This window comes from Pleurodeles waltl, chromosome 3_1 (assembly GCF_031143425.1).
Source record: "Pleurodeles waltl isolate 20211129_DDA chromosome 3_1, aPleWal1.hap1.20221129, whole genome shotgun sequence".
Classification (NCBI taxonomy): domain Eukaryota; kingdom Metazoa; phylum Chordata; class Amphibia; order Caudata; family Salamandridae; genus Pleurodeles; species Pleurodeles waltl.
Genome location: NC_090440.1, coordinates 876,626,538 through 876,652,189, shown reverse-complemented (window position 1 = coordinate 876,652,189; position 25,652 = coordinate 876,626,538). Strand labels below are relative to the sequence as shown.

The following is a 25,652-nucleotide window of genomic DNA, read 5'->3' as shown; positions in this document are numbered from 1 at the left end:
GACCTACCAATGCTCCACAGCATCTAGCATGCATTTGTCCTTTGTAATAACATGCAATCTAGAGAGATATTTGAAAATAGTCCCTCCCACTGGGGCCCTAAACAGTGGGGGCAGAATGTAGGATGCTGGCCTGGTGTGTGGTGAGCACTGATGGTGTCATCACCTTATACCAGGTCCAGGTACTCCCTATTAGTGAGGGTAGATAGGGTCTGGGAAGCCATGGCTCTCTAGAGGTAGCTGCGGATGAGGCGCTAAGACTTATCTAGGAGACATACAAAGTTTATGCAATGCCACTACAGTCACACAGCACTTACACACATGAAGGAACCACACAGTGTTACAAAAATAAAGGTACTGTATTATGGTAACACAAATACTAAAATACTAAATATGCAATACTCCAATAGGAAGTTAGTAAACACACTATTATGTACACTTTAGAAGTCAGTGATCTGCATAGAAGCAATAGCAAATAGTAAAAGCAATAGTAAATAATGAAAGCCCTGGGGAGACCAAACCATATACTAAGAAAGTGGAATGTAAAAGGCAGCCCCCCCATCCAAGGAAGTGGAATCGGTAGAAGGGACCTGGAAGAACTAGGAACCCCCAAAAGGTGTGTACCAGGGTGTCCCCAGCGACCAGGAGAGAAGAGGCAGGTACCTGTTTTTTTCCCCAAACCACAGGAGAGCTTTGGAAAAGGACTGTGCAGCACCCAGACAAGACTGGAAGAAACCAAATGTGGATCCTGACAGAAGAATGGGACCAAGTCAAGTTTGATTTGGAGTGTCCGGCTGTGGTAGGAGCCACTACCCACCCTTCTGTGGATGCAGGATCAGGTCAACGGTGGATGAAGAAAGTCAGCAGTGCAGCACAGGAGCAGAAAGGGAGTTCCAGAAGTGATGCAAGTGATGTCCCACATCGGTGATCGTGATGCAGTCAGTCAGTGGTGCTAGAAAACCACCAACAAGCCTTGGCAAATGCATTAGTCTGAAAAGAAGGTTTTGCAAGGCTGAAGAGGGCCAGCACAGCCCAGGGGACTCGACCCATGGAAGGGAGTCCGAGGTGACGCTCAGCAGCTGGGAGAGTCACAAGAAGAGGAGGCAGTCCTCACAAGCGACCCACAGGCAGCAGGCACAGTATTCGCAGTGAGGCCCACTCAGCACACCTGATGAGGAGTCCCACATTGTTGGAGCAGCAGGCAGGAGACTGTGCTTTGCAGGAAAGAATGCTGGAGGCCGGGGTTACATGGAGCCTGAAGATCCCTTGGAGGAGGAACCAACAAGCCTTGGTAGCTGCAAGAGTTACAGTGCAAAGTGGTACTGTCCTGCAAGGGCTACCAGTCTCCCAAGTTGGACAGCTGATAGAGAGGAATAAGGGGATCACTCTAGACCACCAACTGTGATGCAGGATCCACAAAGATCTGGAGGAGAGAAGATCCACACAGCTGGTCAGCACTGCAATTGGTGCCTGTGGATGCAGGGGAGTGACTCCTTCACTCCAAGGGAGATTCCTTCTTGCTTCTTGTGCAGGCTTAAGACTCATCGCCCTCATTGGATGAATTGCCAGGGAAATATTTCAGTTGCTGGAAGGAGCCGGAAAAACAATATTGAAGATCGGAGTTGTCACTGGAGTTGCAGGTTGTCAATTCCTAGAGGGCCCAACTGCAGTCCTGATGGCCAGAAGATGAAGTAGACGATGCAGAGGAGTCCTGTTGGAATCGTGTATGTCTAATCTGAGGACCCACCCAAGAGGGAGATCCTAAATAGCCAGGAAGGGGGATTGGTCACCTAGCATGGTGACCACCTATCAGGAGGGGCCTGTGATGTCACCTGCCTGACCTGGACACTCAGATGCTCACAGGGGCCTCTGCCCACCTTGGATTCTAGATAGCAGAATCAAGTGGCCACATGGAGGAGCTCTGAGCACCCCCCCTGGGGCGGTGATGGACAGGTCAGTCCCCTTTCCCTTGTCCAGTTTCACGCCAGAGCAGGGACCGGTGCAAACTGGTTTATGCAAAGAAGGCACCAAATGTGCCCTTCAAAGCATACCGATGGCTTGGGGAGGTTAACCCTCCCAAGCCATGTAACACTTATTTCCAAGGGGGAGGGTGTTACCACCCTCTCCAACAGGAAATCCTTTGCTCTGCCTCCGCCTGAGCTGGTCAAGCAGCAGGAGGGCAGAAATGTGGTTGAGGGGTGGCAGCAGCCCAGGGTGCCTGGAAAACCTCAAAAGACTAGTAGGAGCTACACTGGATGGAATCATACAACCAATAGTGGCAACAGTACTGGGGTATGGTTCCGACATGTTTAGTACTTATAATGCCCAGGTTCAGAATTACCATGATGTAGCTGGACACAGATAGTGACCTGGTCTAGTACACAAGTAAAATGGCTTCCCAGCACTTACAAAGTACAGGAAAATGGAGCTGGAGTCGTAAGGGGCGAGTGCCCTCACACACAGGTACCTGCACCCTGCCCTCTGGGCATGAGGACCTATCGTAGGGGTGACTTACAGTACCTGGTGCAATGACCTGTAGTGAAAGGGTGCATGCACCTTTTCACCCAGGCTGCAATCGCAGGCCTGCAGGCACATTTTGCATGGGCTTTCACGGGTGGCACAATACATGCTGCAGCCCATGTGGAACCCCTGGTGCCCCAATGCCTTGGGTACCCAAGTACCATATACTAGGGACATATGGGAGCACCAGTATGCCAATTGTGGGGTGTGCCAAGTCCTAAGCAACCACATTTAGAGGGAGAGAGCACAGTCACTGGGGTCCTGGTTAGCAGGATCCCAGTAAACACAGTCAAAACACACTGACAGCAGGCAAAAAGTGGGGGTAATCATGCCAAAAAGAGGGTAATTTCCTACACAGATGATCGTTTTTGTTTTGTTGGAGCTTTCCTGTTCATGCACAAAACTGCACACAAGTGTTTTTTTGCTGCTAAGATTGCTGCTCCTTTGGTTGTTTTGCTCTTGAAGTTGGCACTTTCAGAAAGGGAAATGAGTGTGATATTTGCCATTGAAAAGGATTTAAAGTGAACTTGAGGAAATGTCAAGGTTTCTGTTTTCATTCTTTGTATCTCCTCGCCAGCATGTGATCCAAATAGTAAAAATACATTGACGGGGAGCTTCCACATCTTCTGCTGAGCGTGTGGCGTCAGATATGTTAAAGTGAGCTAAGATGAATGCCTGACAAACACCATGGCAGATATTCACAATTGCCAGATTGGCCATATCTCTTGCCACTCCATTCTGGGGTTGTCGGAGGTCACCATCCCTTCCTTTACAATTACAAGTAAATCTTCTCATTTCCACGTTGTAGGTATTCCAGAAATTGGTTCCTGGAGTTGCAATGAGATCTATTATATTGGCCTAACTGAGCAGAAGAACTAGAAGCTCTGACAATGCCAGATTACTATTAGCATAAATGCTATCTTCTGGCAAGAGCGATCAACGACGCAGAGCTTGTACCATTGGTACTACATTACTCAAGCACTTTTGATGTGATTCAGCCAAGGTGAGTTTATTTCCCAACATTTTTTTTTTTTTTTTTTTTTTTTACAGATGCACTAGGAAAGGATTTGAAAAAAGTGTCTAGCAAACGCCCCAACAGATGTAGAACCAAGGGAACAACTGATTACGCCTAATGCTTTGTTTGGATGGTCTAAAAAATAAATATGTGGACACCTGCGACAAAATCTTCTGGATGTTCAACTTTCTTGCAGATCTTTTAGAGAAAATAAATCGAACCATCTATTGACGACCCTCTGTATGAAACGGACCGAGGAGGTGGAGAAATCTCAAGCCTAACTGCTGAAGAACCAGAAACTGAGTCGGACTGATTCAAAATTGAACCACTGCTTTTCGGACTTCGTGATTCCCATCTTTCGGCAACCTTGCCCTTAAGGAGCAGCTAGGAGAGAATGCATCTCTTCCCCCACATCCACCTACGTCGGATACAGTAATGTCCCTTCTACATGACAACCATAAAGATGATCCAACTGCTGAGAAGGCTGAGCCCTTTGCAAGGATTTTAGGATTACACTAGGGACTAGATGAAGCTCATCCTAAACGGACCGAATGGCGTCTGCCGGAGGGGATGGTGTAGGCTGGCTGATCCTCTTCCAAATGCACGACATCACATGGGATCGATTTTTTGTTAAGGGCAGAGAAACCCTGGTAGGCAGGGAGCACCCCCTAACACTGAAATGAGGCACCACAAAACACCAAGCCTAAGCACTTCGAGACCACTGAAGAAGGATTCTACGTCAAAGAATGTTCTGAAAAGCCTCTCAATCTTGACCGGAAGCAAGAGTGCCAGTGACCCAAGGACACTGCCCACTCGCCTCCTAAAGTAGCAGCAGCAGTGTCAATGGGAGGAAGAATGGGTGGAACTGGAACCCTCTTCCCCAACTCCCTAAGCACTCCCAACCCCCTAAGTACCCCCCAGCTACCTCCGCGAGGCCAGGCTCCGTGAAGTTGGCTATCTTCCATCATTTTTATCTTTTTGGAGCCTTAAACCAGAACCATTTCCTATCCACTGGCCTTCTAAAAGACATCTTCTCACAGTCCTTTGTGGACGAGTTAGGAATGCTGACAACACAAACACTGCGGTAGTCATTCCTAGATATATTCACTCCACCAGATGGTCATTTGACAAACAGGTGGCATAATGGCTTTTGGCAGCAGGACGATGAAAGTTACACTGGGAAAAGGGGGTAAAAGCACTTTTTCCTCTCAGAAAATATGTCTAAGAACCAACCGAATGTCTTAAGTAGAGAGAAGTTTGAAACTCCCTCCCCGCCTCCCCAAAATAGGTGCTTCCAGCCAAAATTAGATTTGTGAAAAGCAGAGCTGCGTCCTTCCTCACAGAGCAGAAAACAAAGACTGCATAACCGTCATCCTGTGGGGCATGGTGGGATAGTGCAGTTCCAAGATTGTTAAAGGAGCTTCTCACTGTCTACAGTGTTTCTTACTATGGTACCATTTCCGATTTACTTTTTCTCGCTCTTCGGTGAGTGGAGTTTCAGACAACAAAATGTATCATTTTTACAGTAAATTGGCTGAACTGAAAAAAAGACAAGGCAACTGCGTAGGAGAAAAAAACTGATGGATGGAAAATATTCAACCTATACTTCTTAACAAGTGATTCTAGTGGGTAGCATTCCATCCAGTCACCTTCAGCTTGTAGATGCCATTTCAGACTTACTACATGCAAATCAATTTCTCCCTCTTTCTAAATGGCATACTCCTGCTTAACAGTTGGTTCAAGCCTCCTCTACACAGCAACATGAATAAGCCAATGCATCTAACAGGCTCAATGGGCTTCATTTGTAATGTGCAGTTGGGGTTTATAATCTTTTGAGGTTGGGGTGGAGGTTGATTTGAGCATTTTTTATGGCCTTATGCAATGACAGACTAGATAAAACAAGCACTGTTAAAGCCAACAGGTCTGGCTTGTATTGTGTGGAGAGCACTCGGGAGAGTTTCCCAGATAAAGCTGTTTTGTGCAAGAAAGGGCTTGATGAGTGCGGTTAGCAGAGCCGTGAGGCTCCAGTGCAAACCCCCGTAAAGGACTGGAAATCTGCTTCTCCTGCTGACACATCTGTGCAGCCATCCGTGAAACTGTGTGGCCCTGCAGTGATCACATCAGTGCTAAAGCTCTCTGTAGCCAGTTGCTAAAAAGATAGAATACAACACATCTCTGAGGACTTCAGACTGGTTAGGAAGCAAGGACTTCATTTTTTTGTTAGAAGCCCTTTTCTGCTTGTGGTATTGAGATTACCATACACCCACAAATCAGGTACAGAAAAGACAGTGCAGGATCGCTCACTAGCACCAATGAGTCTCCAAATATGCTGTAGGCTCTTTCAACTACTCTTTCCACTCTAGGGGTATGGGGGAGGAAAGGTCTTCAGACTGATGTGGCAAATGAGGTTGGCAGCCAAGGCTGGTCACATAAAAAGACGTATTATGACTTTCCCTGTTCCAACATTTGCTCTCAATAAACATTACCGCAACCATGATAATTTCTTCTCTTTGCTGCACAGCCTTGTGCTTGGCTCAATGAAAGATACACCTATTCTTTCTTGCTTTCTGTACTTCCATCTTTCTGACCCTGTGTCCCACCCTTTAGCATATGTCTAGGTCATTGATGGACATAACCCTCTTTTTCACCTCAGTCAAAAAAAGCTCTCTGTTGGGGGGTCTTTGATCAACTTACCTCTCCCGTTCCTCCTGCTCCCGCCTCTCCTCCTCTTCACGCTCTCGTTGCTCGCGGGCTTGGCGTCGCTTCTCTGCCAGGAGCCTGGCTGCCTCCTCCCGGTCAGTGGTGCCTGCTATGGGCTTACTGGGAGACGCAACGGCCAGAGATGGTGCAGCAGGGGTAGGTGTTGCGACAAGTGCAGGCACTGGAGGTGGGGCAGCAGCAGAGACAGGTGCTAGCTCTGAACCACCTGGAAAGCAGTCAATGTAGGAGAACATGAAAATCATTGTAATGCATTATTCTAAAATGATCCTTTCATGCTTTAAGACTATTTAGCTTCAATCTGGTCAGCATTCAGTCATAAAGAGAAAAGGCTGTGCTCTACAGGGGGGAACCAAACTGTAGAAGAAATTAGTTGTCCACCATTCTCCCAAGAAGGAGGGATTCTCCTCAAATGTACATAACCAAGGTAAGAGCCTCCTTCAAACATTGGGAATCAGTTTTGTAAATATATCGGTCTTTCGGACCTTTTAAGAAAAATCATGTGTTACAGAGACAAAGGCATTGTAGGCTTCCTCACAGGTCATCAAGGCCTTTTGATGGATCAATTCAATGACTGCAACTAAAGAGAACCAAGACCTCAACTCTCACAGTGCCAAAGTACGCCAACTGAAAGCCCAGAGACTGGAAACCGTATACTTGTAAGATGGAGTCTTCCTACCACCCAACTGTGTAATCTCTTCCTCCAAACAATGCCGACAACATTTGATTGGCGTGGTGCAGGGTTATGCAATTCAGAGGACTTTTGGGGCACTCAGCAGGTGCATGATAAGCAGCAGAGTCTACAATCCTACATACATGATATATATTCACACACATTACCTAGTGGCGGTCGCCACTAGGTAGGTATAGTTAGGACCATCTTTAATAGAAAAAGCATTTTTTGACTTGCCTATATCTTTGGCATTGTTTGACTAATGTTCACAAAAACAGTGCACTGGTGATTCTTGTTGCACAGACAAAGTTTCAGGGTGATCAGTCAAGCGGGGGCCAGCAAGGGTGGGGGGAGGTGGCAGGGGTGGCGCGTGTCAAAAATGTTGGGTTTTCCATGTTAATTCCCATAGGACCTATAGACACAACTACAGCCCAAACCACTGTATGTAATTATACCAAATTTTGCAGAAAGCTAGCTTTCGCTATGCAGATTACGCTTTTGCTTATTTGGTATGAATACGTTAAGTAGTTTTTGAGAAACTTAAGGAAATCCAAATTTGCATATCTGTGATCGCGAAAACTTCACAATGACAAGCGCGTGCAAGGAAATGCACAGCTCTGATTGGCTGCCAACACTTCAAACCAGGAAGTGTTGGCAGCCATCTTGGGACTTAGACTCAACAGAGTCAGACAGAAAAGTGTTAAAAAAAAAACATACAAGGAGCCAGGTTAGAGTCACCCTGACCCCTTAGCTTTGGTGCTGGGGTCATAGAGGGTCTCCACCAGGGAAAAAAAAAATATTTTTTAAAACAATGTCGTAATTTGTGGGATAATTAGTGGTGCATGGCGAGGGCACGAGTTATAGTTACCTTAGGGCACGAGTTATAGTTACTTGAGATAACTAACTATATCAAGTACATTTCTATGGTTTTGTACGTTTAAAATGTGAGCCTAACTATAACGTCCCTGTAACATTTGGTTTTCTTCAGTGAATTTCTATGTTTTTTTTTTCCAATTCTATTTACTAACTATAACGTCCCTGTAACCTTTGATTTTTTTCAGTGAATTTGTATGGTGCGGGAGGCCCTGCGGCACCACCCCCGCATCTCCAAGGACCACCACCTCCCCCAAGGATTTTATCTAATATGGTAGGGGGTGCACGGGCCCCCATGCCACCCCAGTCCTGGGGACCACCACCTACCTGGGGTATTTAACTAATAAGGAGCGAGGCCACGCGTCCCCCCCCTGCCGCAGCCTTGGGGGTTGGGGACCACTATTTCACTGGGGCAAATAGTAAAACATGTAAAGGGGGTCCCTTTTGGACCCCCAAGCCCTGGGGACCACCACCTCCACTGGGCTATTTCCACATTGGAGGGATGTCACACAGCCCCCCTTGAGGAGCCACTGATGGCCCTAGAGACTGCCACCCCCCTAAGCCGGCTCCTGCTATGTCCCAGGATGCCATTCCCCTAGCTGACCGCTACCAACAAGCAAAAGCAAACATGACTCTGCTTTCAGAAAGTGGAGTTTTCATCTGTCTTCCCTGCACGCAGGTATGTGTGGGATGGGAGGGTTATTACAATCTTTTTCTGAAACTCGGCTGAAGCCAAGTCCCAGCATGGCTGCCAACACTTCCTGGTTTGAGTGTTGGTAGCTAATAAGATTTCAGCACGAGATTGGGAGGGTTTGTGCAGCCTTCATGTACCTATAAATACACATTTGGATTTTCTTTAATTTCTCTAGAACTACTGAACAGATTTACACCAAATAACAAAAAAAGGTTGCTTTCTGGACCCATTCACTGCAACATCTATTCAGAGTGTAATCCAGTGCGGGATCATCTCTCTTCCGCTCCCACCTCCCACACTATTCAAGCAGACTTTATAAAGACATATCTCTCTCCAGTATCACCTGGGTCACTTTCCACTATGCGGATGATCATTCAGTGTTATATAATTTTCTTTCATGACCAGGCAACTGATCACTCTCACCCATTGAATTTCTAATAGTGGATTTTTCTTGCCAAAATGCCTTCTATCTCTCTCTTTTCTGAGGACCAGTAGTTCCTTAAGGTCTTAGACCGGAGGACTTTCTACCAGTGGCTCCCTCTTCCCAAAGAGCTCTCTTCCTCCCCCAAGGACTTCAAACCTGCATATCACCTTCAACTGAGGTCATGCCAATGTTGGGTCCCTCTACTCCAACGCCTTTTACTGTAGGATTTCCATCCACCATAGGCCTTCTATAGGTGGATCGCTCCCTCCACTCAGGTGTCAACAGATTCTGCCAAAGAGAGACAATGAATCGGAGGACCTGCCTTCATGTCAGTTTTAACAACATGTTTGTAATCCAGAGGTAGATGAGCCTCTGAGAAGTTTGGGAATGGATTTACAGTTGTCATTTCCTAAGATTTGATCAGCTGCCCCTAAGCACAGGCAACCATTCCAGATTTACCTATTGGACACAATCCTACAGAAATCTTAGAAGCAGCGAGAGGTCTCATTTGTTGTTAAAAGGTACAGTGAGCTCTTTTACCTGTGGGTCCCTCCTTTGCCTTGGGGGCTGCATCACCCACATCTGGGCCCTTTGCTGCCTCAGGTAGGAAAGGGGTTGAAGCCCGACCTTCCTTCTCATCCGCCTTCACCTCCTCCTTTCGATCCTTGCCTTTCACTGGGGTGTCTGCCCTGGCCTTCAGAGGGCTTTCCTTCATTCGCCGCTCCTCTCTTGCCCTGTCAGTCTTTGGCCGTGCCTTGGGAGACGGTTGCACATTTCTGGGCGAGGGTGGCTTGTGAGGTGTCGCAGGTGAAGAGCCTGGGCTTGGAGAGACTGTCCGCTGTTTTGGAGAAGATGGCCGATTCTTTACTCTATTGCTGTTGAGAAATATAAATGAAAAGTAACTTTCATGTATTTAAATAACTGTCTACTCTACTCAGATAAATATGCAAGTCTGTTAAAATCTCTGGAAGCACACACTAGTGATGCAAGTAAAACTAGATAGAAAGGAGTGCCAAAAGTGGTGGAACAGGCACTAATCTGAAGCACGAATTTGTCAGCGTTTGCATCTCCTGCTTCTAACATGTCTTCCATTAATGTACTGCTTTTAAACCTCTTAACAGCCTCAACAGGAGTGCATGAAAAATCACTCATGAGCAGCAATAAACAGGGTCTGTTCATGATAACTCCCCAGTGTGGTCCTATACTGTAGATCCACAAATGACCCCCTTATTGTCCCTAAAAGGTCCAGATGGAGCTACTGGCAAGAAAACTATCCGAGATGTCACCAAGGGATAATGCCACTGGACCTCTTAATACCACAATATGCCCTTCCGAAGAAAGTAGAAGGGCTACAAAAAACATGCAGGGCACAAATTTTCAAAAATGAAATTCACCTGGCAGAAACCAAGCATGTGACTCTCCAGTCTGAGAAACTTTAATACAGCCACGCATGGGTAGATTTTGTCTAGACTCATCAAATGGAAGTTGTGGCTGTCCTCGGACCTTGGCATTGCAAGTACCTTTTCAATTGTATGTGATAAAGGGTGAAAAACGTTTTATTGTGTTTGCTTGTTTATAGTTTATTGAGGTTTCTAGGATCCTCCACCCTATTTTTCCTTGCAGTGGTTGTCGCAGTGGATCGCCTTAAATCCATAATTGTGTTTAAGCTACCCTTCTTCTTTGACTGTTTTGTATTGGTGCTTTATGGCATTCTATCCACAATCTCTGCTAAACGTTTGATCTTTGTGCTCATTTTGTTATTCCACGTGGCCCTTAAAAACTCCACATCCTGGACTCCATCAGAGTCCAGCAACAAAAACACTATTTAGAGTTAAAGTTTTTCTTTGGTCAATCTCACTATTTATGATGCACACAAAAACATGGGAGAAAAACACTGTTCAATGTTTTGCATTTCTAAATTATCTTGGCATTCTAATCTCTGTTAAAGGATGCTCCTTTCTAGGGACCTTTGCATGAACAGTGACTAGCATGCCTGGGAATGAATAGGCTTAAGCCAGAACTACTGGGTTTAACAAAGGTTAGAGGGGACTTTGAGGTTTACGCCAGTATCTGCTTTACCTGGTCGCTACCTCCACTCTAGTCCAGTCCTGCAATTCACTTATGTGGAAACAGTATTGCTCAAATAATGCATGCTAAATCTATAATCCTTCGACAATGGATTGACGTTCCCACCCCCCACCCCCCCCCCACCTCCCCCATAGATCATTGACATTAATTCTAGACGTATACAAATTGTGCATTACAAATATTTCACTAATCCAAAAATCATGTGAAATAAAGTTTCAGTTTAAGGACATGTATAATTCAGTGAACCAGCACAGAGTCATCGAGGGTTGAATATGCATGTTGGATTCGAGAGTATAAATGGAAAGAAAACGTGTCATTTTTTAAAGCCCTTCTGTTCTTCTTACTACGACAGATTATGCTATGTTTAAGAGATCCCTTTAAATGTAATCAATCTATTCGATTGATACCTCCGTAGGACAAAAATCAATTTTCAATTATTTCTCCCTTGGGGTCAAAAAGTCCAGTAAGGTCAGAAACGTGACGAGGAGAATTAAATAATAATGTTAAATCTGGGCATCGGCAGGATGCATCGCGGGGTGCTATAAGATGATATCAGTTATTATTTGTAACTAGAACAGAAATCAAGCTATTATCAGATACAATTATTGCTAATGTTCCTTTATCTATTTCTTGCATACATTACACAATGAACTGGAAGAAAAAAAGAAGCGAAGCTACAAAGTGCTGCCACAATAACGTTTTAGGGTGGAAAAAACATGAGCAGTTTCCTATTCAAATGACAAAAACAGGCCTCTGTTTACATGGGAGCAGAATACATATTTCTCGCTTTACCGCCTTGCTTTAAAAGGCGGTAACGTGAGCTCACAACACAGGAATTATCTGGCAACCCCCAACAGCACATTTGTCCTGTTTGCTCCATAAGGCATCCATGCACTCCAGGAAGATACGCAGTAACAAGTAACAGCAGTAAAAGAAAAAGGATATTGTTCTGGTATGAACTAATATAGAGCAAGATTGCTGTGTCCAGGTTGTATCTCCTCGTTGCTTGCTTTGTTTTGGGTTCATCAAATATTCTATTGTATAGAACTTGATAAAAAAAAAATTCTGAACAGGAAAAAGAACCCTCCCTTTTAAACAAGTAAAAGTGCAAACAGTGAGAGATACAAGTTGCTCTGATAGCTGCATTTCTGGGGAAAATAAGACCACCTGTTCTTGCAGGTTACTGGACTCGATGACAGATATTGATTTCATTTGACATTGATGCGACGATGGATACAGATATTGTTAGACTCACAGAAAGTATCTGATAGGATGGATAACCAAAAATCTTATAATAATTTTTCAACACAGCATGATTTCTGCCCCTTTTGGGTGGTACCTGATCACACGTACAGTAACTGTATGATGGGGGTATGGTTGCCACTACTTCGATCTTCTGATGGCCATACTAACGCATTGCATCTTTTTAACATCTCTAGATATTTTACACACTTAGTAGAAAAGAATGGGCGCTGGTATCATCTGATCAATTTAACCACTGTGCATTCAAGCCCTGCGACCACATGCGCAGGGACCTCACTTCCTGCTGACCTGATTTCGAGTGCCGCAGACAGGCGGCTTTTGCTGGTTGGTGTAGACTGCCGCCTCTTCAAGATCTTCTCTCTGGCCAAGGCATTCTTTTCCTTCTCGTTTTCTCGCTCTTTGTCCTTTTTCTCTTTCTTTTTCTTTTCAGGGTCGAGGGTGATTTAGAATAGATGAGCAGAAAAGACAGAATTAGACCCAATAAAAGATACTTTGTTAATCCAACACATTAGCCTCTATCTACAAGTCCCCTGTACCACAGAACCTGAAGCAGGTTACAGGCTGGATTCCTGGCAGACAAGAATGTCAGCCTCCAGAGGGTAACCCACGGACCATCATATATCTGGTGAGCAATAACTCCGACTGTTCAGGTGAAGACAACTCTTTTTGTAATATTCTCTATCAAAACGGTAATTTATTTTAAATAAAAATAACTTCCTGAATGGAACTGAAAATTCCAGCCTTACCAAGACACCCTTTTTAAAAAAAAAAATATTAATAATTCTGAATCGGAGCCCAAGAGACCAAATTGTTTTGAATTTTGACTTTGTGAGTGGAATTTTAGTATTCAGAAACAACTTGCAGTCATTCAATCCTTCTTTGGACTGACGTTTTAACTTTTCTTCAGTTCAAACAGTGCCCCTTCCAATAAGACTTAGTAAATTACCCCAACGAGACTCAGTACATTACCGGAGAGGAGTCTCGTCTTTTCCGAGGAGTTGTGCTGGCACTCCCAGTAGTCTTCCGTCGCTCAGCACACGCAATGTGCGGGCGCTGGTTGGCGCAGGGGGTGAGGGGGCTGGCGGATGCTGAGCGTGGACAGACCGGAATTGCTGAAAGGAAAACCACCAGTTATAGATATTACACAAAGACAATGCAAGAACCACTGAAAACCAAGCCTGGGAAGAAGTATTTTGTTCCTACTCTGCATGCTCAGAAGGGACAGGCTAGAGATCTGAAACGCCAGGTGATAACCTAGTGTGCCACATTTGTAACTGGAAAAAAAAGAGTTCCTCCCAACTGTGAGCTCAGTGCTTTCACCACCAGTTGTTTTTGCTCACAAAGTAAAATTGCTACATGTTTTGTTTATTTTCAGCAGCTCAACACAACTAGCAACATTCATTGAAACGAGAAGTGTGTCTAAAATCAACATAAAGTTACTGCACATATGCAAAAAGATGGAATAGACGATAATGTGCAAACATTTCAAATCTTGAATGCGCTCAGTTTGCTCCCCCCTACCAGCCCCCCACTTCCTCAACTCCCTGAGGCTTTCAGTAAATGTCTCAGAATGGTTTGGAACTCCGCAAAGTGATTAAAAAAACCTCTGCTGCGCTACGTGGAGTTCCGCGTGCGGCAGAGTTTGAATAAGTTGCGCTGTTCACACTGATTTTTAGCGCCAGTGGTATCTCTGGCGCTGTAAAATCTGCACGAACTGCATCATGTGGAGCACCAGAGAACGTTAACTTCTTTCTGTCGCTCAAGTAGATTTTCTACTTGAGCAGCAGGTTTCTCAACGCCAGTAATAGCAACCTGCCCTGACCGCCCGCGTTCAGAAATCTCACTCGCGCTCGCCAACTTAGCGAATCTTTTGCTCACCGACTCAGCGTCACTTTGCAGAGTTTTTCTGAACTCTGCTCAGAGGGCAGAGCGCGGAGTAAGGATAACTCTACAAACCCTGCCAGCGGAGCAGAATTCTTCGCCAACCCCTAGTCATTTAGCCTGTGCCTGCCCAGCTTTGGAGAGCACCAAACACTCTGGAATTAACTTCCAAGAGGTATCTCAGCTCATCTGACTAGACAGCCTGTAAACTAGAAGAAACATTCTTCGTAGTAATAATGAGCAGCAGGTAGTAAAGTGAGATAAGCCTTTACATGTAAATTGTTTACTTCATGTGTACTGGGCTTTCACAGTAAACCTCTCAATGAATCACTGCAAGGATTCAGAAAAATCATTTAAAAAACATGAGAGATCTTACCATGCACATAGAGTGCTGATAACACTAGTCAGAGGGATAATATGTACATACATACATTCACCCCAAATGACACTTTTCACTCTGACAGATCTTGGAGATGGTGGAGCACCAGTAGCACGTGAAAAACAATCACTTTCAAAAAGATCTTCACCACCAAAAAATGGAAATTAGAAATGTGCAGAATTTCAGCTTTTACATTCTGCACCCAGGTGCTCTTCAGCGTATTCAGATATATATATATATATACATATATACACACACACACACACATACATACATATATATATTTATTTTTTAATAACAAAAGACTAAATTCTGGCTGAAACAAAATATTTTTAAAAAACACATTTTCCTCCCAACATTTTGTTTGAACGTCTAATATTTTAGGTATGGTTGGGAAATTGTGTGCCTTCTTACAAGCAAATAAAAATGCTCACTGTGTAAGTAATGCTGAAGCATTAAAGGTTAGAGGCCAACATTCACACATTGAAACACACTACCACCCGAACACATGCAGATCGCTAATGTCACTGCTACACATCAACAAACACAATGCTAACATCCAGACAAACTGCTATGACCCCATATATTCAAACTGATACCACTCCCATGCATTAAGATGGTCATTGGCACAATACAAACGTGAAATGTTCAACATCCACACCAGTAGGCCAGCCCGCACGGAACGGAATAAACCAGGATATCCCCTTTCATGCAGTGGTTGCTTCTATTTATTCCAGACGAGCATAGATGAAAATCTTGGTGGGATAAACGTTCATCTTCCTGGTTGTCTCAAGATGGCGTCGTCCCTGCAGGGAACCAAGGGGCCAGCTCATCCCACAGCTTGGGTACGGTGTTATGGGGAAATCCCACGCATGACACTTGTAATCTTCTCATTTAATCTTTCAATTCTAATGTTGATCTAAATTTCCCATCACTGACCGTGAAAGCCGATTGTCTTTTTTTCGTTAATGATTTCAATCCCGACAAAGGGCATTAATAATTAAACGTTAAGGGACAAAATGTAGGTTGGATCCTCTGAGGAACTGATTAAATTATCTAAAAAATATTTACATACAAATCAACTAACCCACAACATGTAATTAAATGAATATTATCCAAAACAAAGTTAGCAAATAGTAGAGGATGTACAGATCTCCTGGAATCTTTGAAAGTTACCAAGTAAAAGGCAGACCATCCCTAGTAACACCCAATGGCATCAGAATTCCTCTGGAGAAAACCTTGACGGGATTCGCAACGTGTGCTCTACTTCTTTTCATGGCACTAATGCATGTGAGGTACTGGTACCATCTGGTACAGAGGGCATGAGGGAGGGTCAAGGTGTAACACCTCCAGATTGCCAAAGGTGATATACATGATTAGGTCACATGGTCACATCATGTATGTCCACTACCAATCCTGAAAAGTTTCTGCCATTATTTGAAAAAGTAGGGTTACTCATGGTATTGGATCACGATGTGCCGCAAATTTACATTTGTGGAGCTGCTAGGAAGTAGCACACCCAGAAAAATGGAAAGCCAGTATCTGACTTACAGGGCAGGACCACCAAGTCCAGTAAGAAGAGACCCAATGGTACAACGAATTTTAAGAACTGCTTATTTGCCTTTTATGGCAATGACCTAGGAAGTCAGTTAAAAGAGCTCTTTCTAGTGGTAAATTTTGGGATAAGAGAACACTAGTCATGAGAAAACCAAAAGGGCTAAAAGACTTAATTGGGAGACTACTGCGTAGGCGCAGTATCTGTGGGAGTTCAGATGCAAGTATCTAAACCTGCACCCTCTGTTATTTAGACCAGATATCTACAGTAAATATCGAGTACCCAAGAAGTGTGGCAAAGCATACTCCCTGTAAAGAAAAAGCAAAAAGGGGGCAGAGAGGATTTTCCCTTAGAGATGAAGCTCATGCAAACAGTCTGTCAAGCTGAGAAAAATTAACAGATGCCAACGGGTGTAGAGATAGCTAAGGCGCGTCCCAATAAAGGCTCCAACTATATGCATGTCAGGAAGCCGAAACATATGTTAGATTCCATGAGGTACTGACTAAATTGTCTAAAAATGATCTCAATTTAAATAAACCAGCTCTTTTGACTACTGACACACAAGCTCTGGTAGAGTCCTGTCAAAGGAAGGAGACCACAATGGGGCATAAAAGCTTAAACTGTTTATAATGTGCCCAGACACCACTATTACACAAATTTGTACGTATTCCATATACTGTAGCATACACAGACATCACTATACCTAAAACATAACCCCTGCTCATAAATGGGCCCCACAAGTGATGTTAGCTATACAGGATCACTTTATGCGCGCACACAGCTCAAGACCACACACACTACCATACACACAGGTAAGGTTAGTAACAGAGACAACACAATGCACACACAGGTCAGTAACAAACTGCCATGCACACTTAGGTAAAGCAACACGATGCAATGCCCATACATGGCCAAAGGAAACGCATGCAATACACACACAGGTCAGTGACACATGTTATGCAAACAAATGCACTTGGCGGGGTTGCGTTTGTAGCAAATGGAAGTAACAGAGTCTGACCTGGGCTTCTAGCAGGATGCCCCTTACCAAGATCCTTGCGGCTGCCAATAAGAGTTGCGGCACTCCTGCTCCGTGCCAGGAAGGACAGCGTTGGGGTCATGAGCCGGTCCACTATGCTGCTCTCCCAGGCACTCAGCGGTGTACTACGGTCTGTCAAAAAGTGACAAAGAGTTAATGCCACAAGTATCCTCAAATCAAATCTCAATGTTTCGATAAAGTCAATCAAAAAAATATCAAGTCATACCCACAGAGGGCTATAAGTGAAGGCTTGTGCAAAGTAGTAGTTTCAGGGGGACCGGATGTTCACCTGCATAAGAGCCAGGACAGGACAATCCACCCTAAAATAGCTACTGCCTGCAGCCCCGAGACTGAATGCACAGTAGAAAATAAATTTACGAAAGCACAGTAAGCCCGGGGGAAGAGTCAATCACATGTCAGACTAAGCAGAATTATAGAGAAAAAAAAAAAAAGATGGTGTATACTTTTACATAGGACTTCCATGATCTGACAAAGCAGGAGTCCTTGAAAACCATAGAACACAGAGGCGACTTCTACAGCTTTTTCTACATATGTGCTGGTGGTATTTCACATTATGTAAAGAGCACAAAACTAGCAGTCTACCGTTCTGGTTGTTGAAGTGCAGCACCTAAACGGTTACCCTTTTTATCACATCTTCTCACCATCTTTTTCAGATCACCGACTTGCTGTGCTCCTGCTGAATGGTCACTCTAGGCATTATGACAACCTGTATGTTTCAACAGATGAACAGCTCCAATCCAAACCTAATTAAGGGCATGTCTATGCAGCTCCGTAAGCAGATGGAACGAGTGATTTTTCACATCATAGTATATGATGCCGCACTCAACCCTGGTAGAGCTGCTGCCCATGACTGAGGGGTCACAATGAACGCAGTTCATCCATTGGCAGAGCAGCTGTCCTTTGCTGTATGACGTCATAATGCATGTGCAGTTCTTTCTGGCATGGCAGCTGTTCTTGATTGTGTGATGTTATGAGCTTGCCAGACTCCCATTGGCAGAGCAGCCATCAGTTAAGTGTGATGCACCGGCACAGTGACTGATGTATAGCTGCATTCGATAACATCTGTTCTGGATTGTGTGATGGCATGCGTGTAGTGCCTCTTCTAACTTCAGCAGCTGCTACTGATTGGCTAAAAATACTAAGATAAGTAATACTCTGGTTATAACCGGAAGGGGAAATACCTCTATAGTATCCGTGTCACCAGGTTAGGACTAAAAACATGACCAGAACGTTACTTGGTTTGACTCTTGCACTTGAATGCTTACAAAAGTAATAAAAAATGTCTTCTGCTGTGTGCAATTAAAATAGAGTGTGCTGTGTATACAACGTATGGACGAGAATAAGATTTAAACATATGATGAGACTAAACTTTTCAGAAGAAAATAAAATAGTCTTTGAGGGATTCCAGTGGAGGTGGAAGAAGACCCCAAATCGCCAGTGGAAAGGAAAACACTTCTGTTGGCTGACTCAAGATGTATTGGCAATGCCTCATGCCAGTGGTTCCCAACCTTTTCACTTCTGTGGACCCCCACTTTATCCTTACTGAAGCCCAGGGTCCCCCACTGAATCTTTATTGGAATTCGGGAATCTCCCACTGAGTCATTACTGAAAGCTTGGGACCTTACCTGTCGATATTATTTAATTTTCGAAGAAGTCGTGGACTCCTGAGGAGGCTTCGCAGACCCCCAGGGGTCCCCGGACCACAGGTTGGGAACCACTGCCTCATGCCATCGGCTGAAGCTGCCTTAGCCAATGAAGCGAATGATGGATGGAGGCTGAACACAAGCCCCATCGGACATTTATATCATAAAATGTGTTTGCCATGAATGACAGTCGAGTAAATGAAGGATATACTCCCAATTAACACTATTGGATTTCTTTCCTCCTCCACCCCTCTATTACTCCAGTCAATCTAACTAACAAACTCTCGTATCCGCGGCTCAAATTAACTCATAATAATACTAAAACTGTACTCATATTTCCCGATACTAATCCATCACTAATTCTTTTTGGGTTCCAGAGTAGCATGCTACTCACCGAAAAGTGCTTCGACACCTCGTCAGGGGTAGTAAGCGCTATATAAATACTATTAGAATACAATACAATACTGCAGGTCAAACCTCATATCAATGCGTTTGCCATGAATGGTGAAAGCGCATTACACAGCAAACTTAAAAACAATCGTATTGATATGTGGGTAAAAGTAACAAGTTGTTGTATTGTGTAAATTAGAATGGCAGTATGTCATAAGGAGAAGGAATGTTACTATTTGAATGTGTGTGGGATTCTACTGTGGGCGATTCTACTGATCGGTGGAGACGAGCGGCAGCAGCTTAGGAGTGCTGGCGGAGGCTGGGATATTTCCCTGATGTTATCTTGTTTTCAGAGCTTCAAATAAAAGAAGAGATCCTGTTTTCATCTCACACAAGAGCCGTGTGAATAATTCTTTATAACACTGGCGATGAGGGAATCTGACCTACGCGTCTCTTCCAGAAATACGTGCTCTAAGAAAACATTGCATCCCAACTCCAGATAAGTTTTTCTTGCCTTCATCGAGCGCGATTTATTTACATTTTATCTTCTTTCCGGACCTTTGCGTCTTTTATATTTTCAATCCTAACTTTCCACAACCTCGGCGTTCCTGTTACCAGGCAACAAAATAACTCGCGCTCCCAGCATGAGCCGTGATACTTGCACGCACTCGACTCAGCACGAGTCAGATCCTACCTTTCGGCAACCTCGGCGTCCCGGTTGCCTAGCAACAACATAACTTGCGCTTCCAGCACGAGCCGTGGCACTCGCACACATTCAGCTTGCCTTGAGTCGAGTTCTATGTTTCCTCGTGCACGGGGCACATCATCTATCAACGATTGAACTCTGCTCTTCTACCAAGTTCCCAATACGCGCACCGCGCGTTGGCTGCCATTTCTACATTTCTCAAGTCAGACAAACTCCCATCAGTTGGATTTTTTTTTTAATCTTCAAGTGTCCTCATATAAACCTTCGCTTCACGTGTTGGTTACAAACTTACTTTTTCAATCTTGGCATATTTCCCAGCAGACATGAACCATTCTTTTTTATTTATGACACTGCACTTTCATTAAACAGTTGAAGATTTTACAAGTCTTTTTCCTTTCAAATACATTTCCTCAGTGGCATATACTGTAATTGATATTCTTCTACATTCACTATGCCAAATGTAGCGGCTCCTCCTTTTTTCCTTTCCTCCCCTGGTGAACCTCTTATCAAATGGGGAAAGTGGAAATAAGTTTTTGAACGTTACGCCAGAGTTTGCGGAACTTCCTTGAGCACGGAGAGGAGAACTGCCTTACTTCTGCACTGCTTAGGAACTGAGGGTCAAGAGGTTTTTGACCATTTACCTGATCAAGAAGCAGTTAACTTAAACGAATATGAAATTGGTATCAGAAAATTAGACTTACATTACTTACCAAAAGTCAGTACCATATTGGAACGATATTACTTTGGCCAAAGACGACAACTAAATGAAGAAACTGTTGAAAACTACGTAACTGACTTAAGACGCTTAGCATCATCCTGCAAATTTGTGTCTTCTCTAGATGAAAGAATTCATGATCAGATCATGCAAGGCTGTATCATTGATAAAGTGCGGGATGAGTTGTGGTTGTTAGATGATCCTCACCTTGACGAAGTCATTTCGCTAGCTAAGCATATTGAACATTCCTTAAAGTGTGTTGATGTTATAAAAAGGAATGGTCACAATGAAGTAGCTATGGTAAAAGATAATAAGTCACAACATTTTAGGAACAATACTAAACCTACACCCCAAAATTTCAATAAGAAAAGAAAGTGTTACAGATGTGGGAAGGAAGATCACTTCGCTAATGATAGCAACTGTCCGGCTATAAATGGTGTCTGTCTGTTTTGTAAGAAAAGGGGTCACTTCTCGGTTGTATGCAATCAGCGTAAGTCTAAAGTTAGTGTGAATGTTTTTGATCCTCATCCTTCTGATGATGACGACGATGTGTGCGTGTCACAATCTGACCAAATAGTGCTACAGGTGTCCGATTCTAAATCTAATGGTCCTCTAGATTACATTACGATTGAAGGTAAATGAACTAAAGTACTTTTTGATTCTGGTGCCAAGATTACTATTGTCTCCAACCAGTTTTACCAAGAGCGTCTCAGAGGGTACATCAAGCTTTTGAAACCAGATATTAGACCTTATGCATATGGTGGGGAACCTATTGAGTTACGTGGGTATTTCCAAGGGCTAATTGAATACAATCAACGTTATACATCTGGGAAAGTATATGTCTTGAGAAAGGGAGACAGTATAATTAGCTGGTGGCACCAGAAAGATTTAGGAAACATGTTAGACCCAAACAGTGTGCCCCCGATTATACTAAAAGAACAAACGACTGTTTGATTGATTGATAACTTTTGCAATACATCGGATATAGAGAATTCCCTCCGACGGGATTTTGCAGAGGTATTTTCAAACAGAATTGGATGTATGAAAGGTTACTCACACTGTATCAAATTGATTTCTGGTTCTGTTCCTTACTGCAGCAAAGTTCGCTATGTTCCTTTTGCTATAAGAAGTCAGCTCAAAGATGAATTAGAGAAACTGATAGATCAAGGGGTAATTGAAGAGGTAGAAGGAACTGAATGGTTGGCTCCGATAGTCATTGCCAAGGAACCTAACGGAAAGATAAGATTATGTGTTGACCTTCGTAAGCTCAACAAATGTGTGGTTGATAAGTATCCTCTCCCCAACATCTGAGTTACTAACTAGAGTATCGGGTCCAAAAGTATTTTCTACTATCGATTTAACCTCAGCTTACCACCAGGTATTGTTAGATAAATCCAGTAGAAGTTTTACTGCTTTCATAATGCCTTTCGGGACATTTAGATTTATCCGTTTACTCGGGTTGGTTTCGGCTGCCTCTGTGTTCCAAAGATTGATGGAACGCATTTTAAGAGGACTAGAGGTTGTGTGTATCTATCAGGATGATATCCTGGTTTATGGCAAAGATTCCTTGCAACATGAGATGAGAATTAGAGAAGTTCTAAAGAAAATTTCGGAACATGGTTTAACAATCAAGTCTGAGAAATGTAAATTTGCTGTCAACACTATAGATTATTTGGGTCACACCATAACTGGTGATGGACATATACTGAAGGAACTAGTTGACACTATTCATGGTTTAGCCCCCCCACCCCCCACGTCCAAAGAGGAGTTGTTGAGATTTCTAGGTATGGCCGAGTACTATAGTAAATTTGTCAAAGGTTTTGCGAGTTCATGCTACCACATGAGAGGTTTGTTGAAGAAAGGAGCAGAATTCACATGGAGTGAAGAATGTGAGAAGGAATTTGGTAAAATCAAAGAAGCTCTATCTTGTGCACCTGCTTTGAAAGAGTTTGACCCGAATTCTCAATCATTCTTGACAACTGATGCGAGTAGTAAAGGGTTAGGAGCGGTGTTGCAACAAGGTGGATGCGCTCCTGAAAACACTATTGTCTTCATATCCAGAAGCCTTAAAGGGGCAGAAACTAAGTATTCGGTCATTGAAAGAGAAGCTCTAGCGGTGTTTTGGGCCATAAAGAAATTGAAGGAATTCTTGTGGGGTGGTTCTTTTGTAGTGAGGACAGACCATAAGCCACTGTGTAAAGTTTTCTCTTCTAAAGGTATTGATTCTGTGTCAGGGAGGATCACCAAGTGGATTGTAAGGTTGCAGGAATATGATTTTGTTGTAAAATATGTCCCTGGTGCTGATAATATACCTGCTGATGTTTTGTCTAAATTAGTTACACCCAATTCTCAATTTCAAAATAATGAGTCGGTAGGTACCGACATGGACAATTCAGAATGTGCGTGTGAGGTAGACTTTGAAATAATTTCTGAGGACAGGTGGCGTGAAGAATCTCTATCTGACAAGATATTATCTGAAGTAATGGAATTATTAGGCAATGGTTGGAAAAGTATACATCAAGGAAGTCACTAAAGTAAAAGTTATTGGAATATTAGAGACAAACTTACGTTGAATCAAGATATTCTATTCAGAGGTACGAGGTTAGTGCCTCCACTTAAGCTTAGAGACCAACTAATGAACCAAGCCCATAGCAGTCATATGGGTGTTTCTAAAACCAAAGAAAGGTTACGCTCTTCATACTGGTGGCCTGGTATGGACAACCAAGTAGAGCGTTTAGTCAGTGTGTACAATGTGCAATAAGTGAAAAGGCAATGAAGACTAGGGTACAACTGATGGTAATTAGAGAAAGCCCAAAGGGTCTGTGGACGGATGTTGCATTAGATATAGTAGAACCCATTCATGGTGAGAATTCTATCGACTACATAATCGTTGTAATGGACATGTACTCTAGATGGCCAGACGTGTGGTTCACTAAAAACATTGAGACATGCAAAGTCATTGAATTTCTAAAGGATTTAATAACCAAGGAGGGTATTCCTCAAATCTCCTCACTGATAATGGGGTACAATTGATATCTAAAGAAATGAATGACTTTTTGAGTGGGTGTGGCATCAAACATAAACTTTGTGCATTATACCATCCAGAATACAATGGAATGGTAGAAAGGTTTAATAGAGTCATAAAGGAGACCATCTCCATTGCAAGACACAACCAACTGGACTTGAAGAAGGAAGTACTGAGGAAAGTTTATGTTTATAGACACACCCCTCACTCCTCTACTGGTCAAACACCTTTTTCTCTTTTCCGTGGAAGACGTTGTAATACTATCCTAGAACCTAAACTGGTTAATGACCTATTAGACAGGAAATGAAAGAGGGTAAAAAAGGGTGATTGGAGACAAACAACATGAAAAGTTGCTAAAGAGTAAGCTGAACTTTGATAGAACAAACTGTGTAAAGAAAACACTCATTAAAGTTGGTGATTGGGTTATGATAAAACAACCTTTTACAAAAAAAAGGTGAGAGAAATTATTCATCTCCAATAAAGGTTACAAAGCTTTTCAATAACGCTGTTAAGACCCAGGATAACAGGATATGGAATTTAAATAGAGTTGTCAAATTTACCCAAATTGTAAAGGGTGCCAAAGATTATGATACAGAAAGAAGTGGGATTGATGCAAGAAGAACATCTTCAAAGAGATTGCAAGATAGTGAAGAGAATCCTATGAAAGAACCCATTCTGAGGAGGTCAAACAGAAACTTCCAAATACCCGCATATCTTAAAGACTATAAGTTAGAGTGAAATTTCACTTTAATGCTCGGATACTAATTTTTTTTATCTTTTTTTTTTTTTATATTGTATTTTTAAGTTATAGGTAATTTATCTGTGTTTGAAGGGGAGGGAGAGGTGTTGTATTGTGTAAATTAGAATGGCAGTATGTCATAGGGAGAAGGAATGTTACTATTTAAATGTGTGTGGGATTCTACTGTGGGTGATTCTACTGATCGGTGGAGACGAGCGGCAGCAGCTTAGGAGTGCTGGCGGAGGCTGGGATATTCCCCTGGTGTTATCTTGTTTTCGGAGCTTCAAATAAAAGAAGAGATCCTGTTTTCATCTCACACAAGAGCCGTGTGAATTCTTCTTTATAACACAAGTGTATTAGTTTGTCCATCTGACAAAGACTTCTGTCGTGCAAGTGGACGAGACTGCTGATTCACTCCTGTCCAACCCTGGGGATCCCCTGATATTATAATTCCAGGTATGTTATCCCCTTAAGTACCAGAAATCAGAGGTTTCTTTCTGTGAAGCTTTTAAACTGGAGACGTTTTCTTCTCTATAAAGCATATTTATTTTAGAAGAAATTCCAGCGTTTAGTCAGCGAAAGCACTTTTTTTTGTCTTTCGTCCATGACGGGATTATCTGTTTTAAGTTTTGCTTAGTTTGAAATGTAAAAACCGTGGCTGGCAGATTAACCCAGAAAAGCAGAGTCATCACATAAACCAACTGCTTTCCTTTCGGTTTTCATCAACGTTAACAAAAATGCTTTGCTGACAACTCTTCTCGGATATTTAAAAAAAATAGCCTCTGAAATGTCTAAAAGTTGTTCTTTGCGCCATGAAATATTAATATCCCTCGACTGATTTAGGTAACATCTTGGAGAACAGAGCAGATCCCCAGGAACGTGAACTGGGAACAAACTGGTGATGGACACGAGCAGCTCTGTAATATAATACTGCTATTACGCTCTCAACAGACTGAAGTTCTTACCACCCAACACAGTTTCTCAAAGTTCACCACTATTAGCCCCAGGGCAAGAAAGGCCTCTTATGCCCCCGGGCATTTCCCTTTCTAGGTCGGTTTTAAAAGGTCCAGGGCCGCTCCTCCCGCCTCTGTCACTTTGTTAATTGCAATAGGCAGAGGGAGCTTTAGGAGGAGAGGAAGGGGGGGGAGGAGAGGAAGGGGGGTTGGAGTGGGAAGGGGAAGGTAGAGAGAAAGCGACCAGACAGGGATAAGAGAGAAAGAAGTGATGGAGAGAGCGAGAATGGATGGATGGAAAGAGGGAGCGTGAGGAGACGAAGGAAGTGAGGCTTATATGAGCA

At 43.3% G+C, this 25,652-nt stretch overlaps 1 protein-coding gene across 4 annotated transcripts in view; it reads right to left on the bottom strand.

The window, feature by feature from the left end:
• MAP7D1 (MAP7 domain containing 1) overlaps nt 1-25,652 on the bottom strand; it is a 265,245-nt gene that overhangs the window by 35,217 nt on the left and 204,376 nt on the right. For 2 of the 4 annotated variants that reach the window (XM_069223843.1, XM_069223845.1), the window contains 5 exons: nt 17,099-17,248; nt 13,235-13,377; nt 12,554-12,687; nt 9,455-9,789; nt 6,227-6,458 (listed from right to left, as the gene is read on the bottom strand). In XM_069223843.1, coding sequence (XP_069079944.1) covers nt 6,227-6,458; nt 9,455-9,789; nt 12,554-12,687; nt 13,235-13,377; nt 17,099-17,248 — 994 coding nt within the window. The remainder of the gene's footprint in view (nt 1-6,226; nt 6,459-9,454; nt 9,790-12,553; nt 12,688-13,234; nt 13,378-17,098; nt 17,249-25,652) is intronic. The other 2 variants (XM_069223844.1, XM_069223846.1) reach the window with 1 other exon arrangement.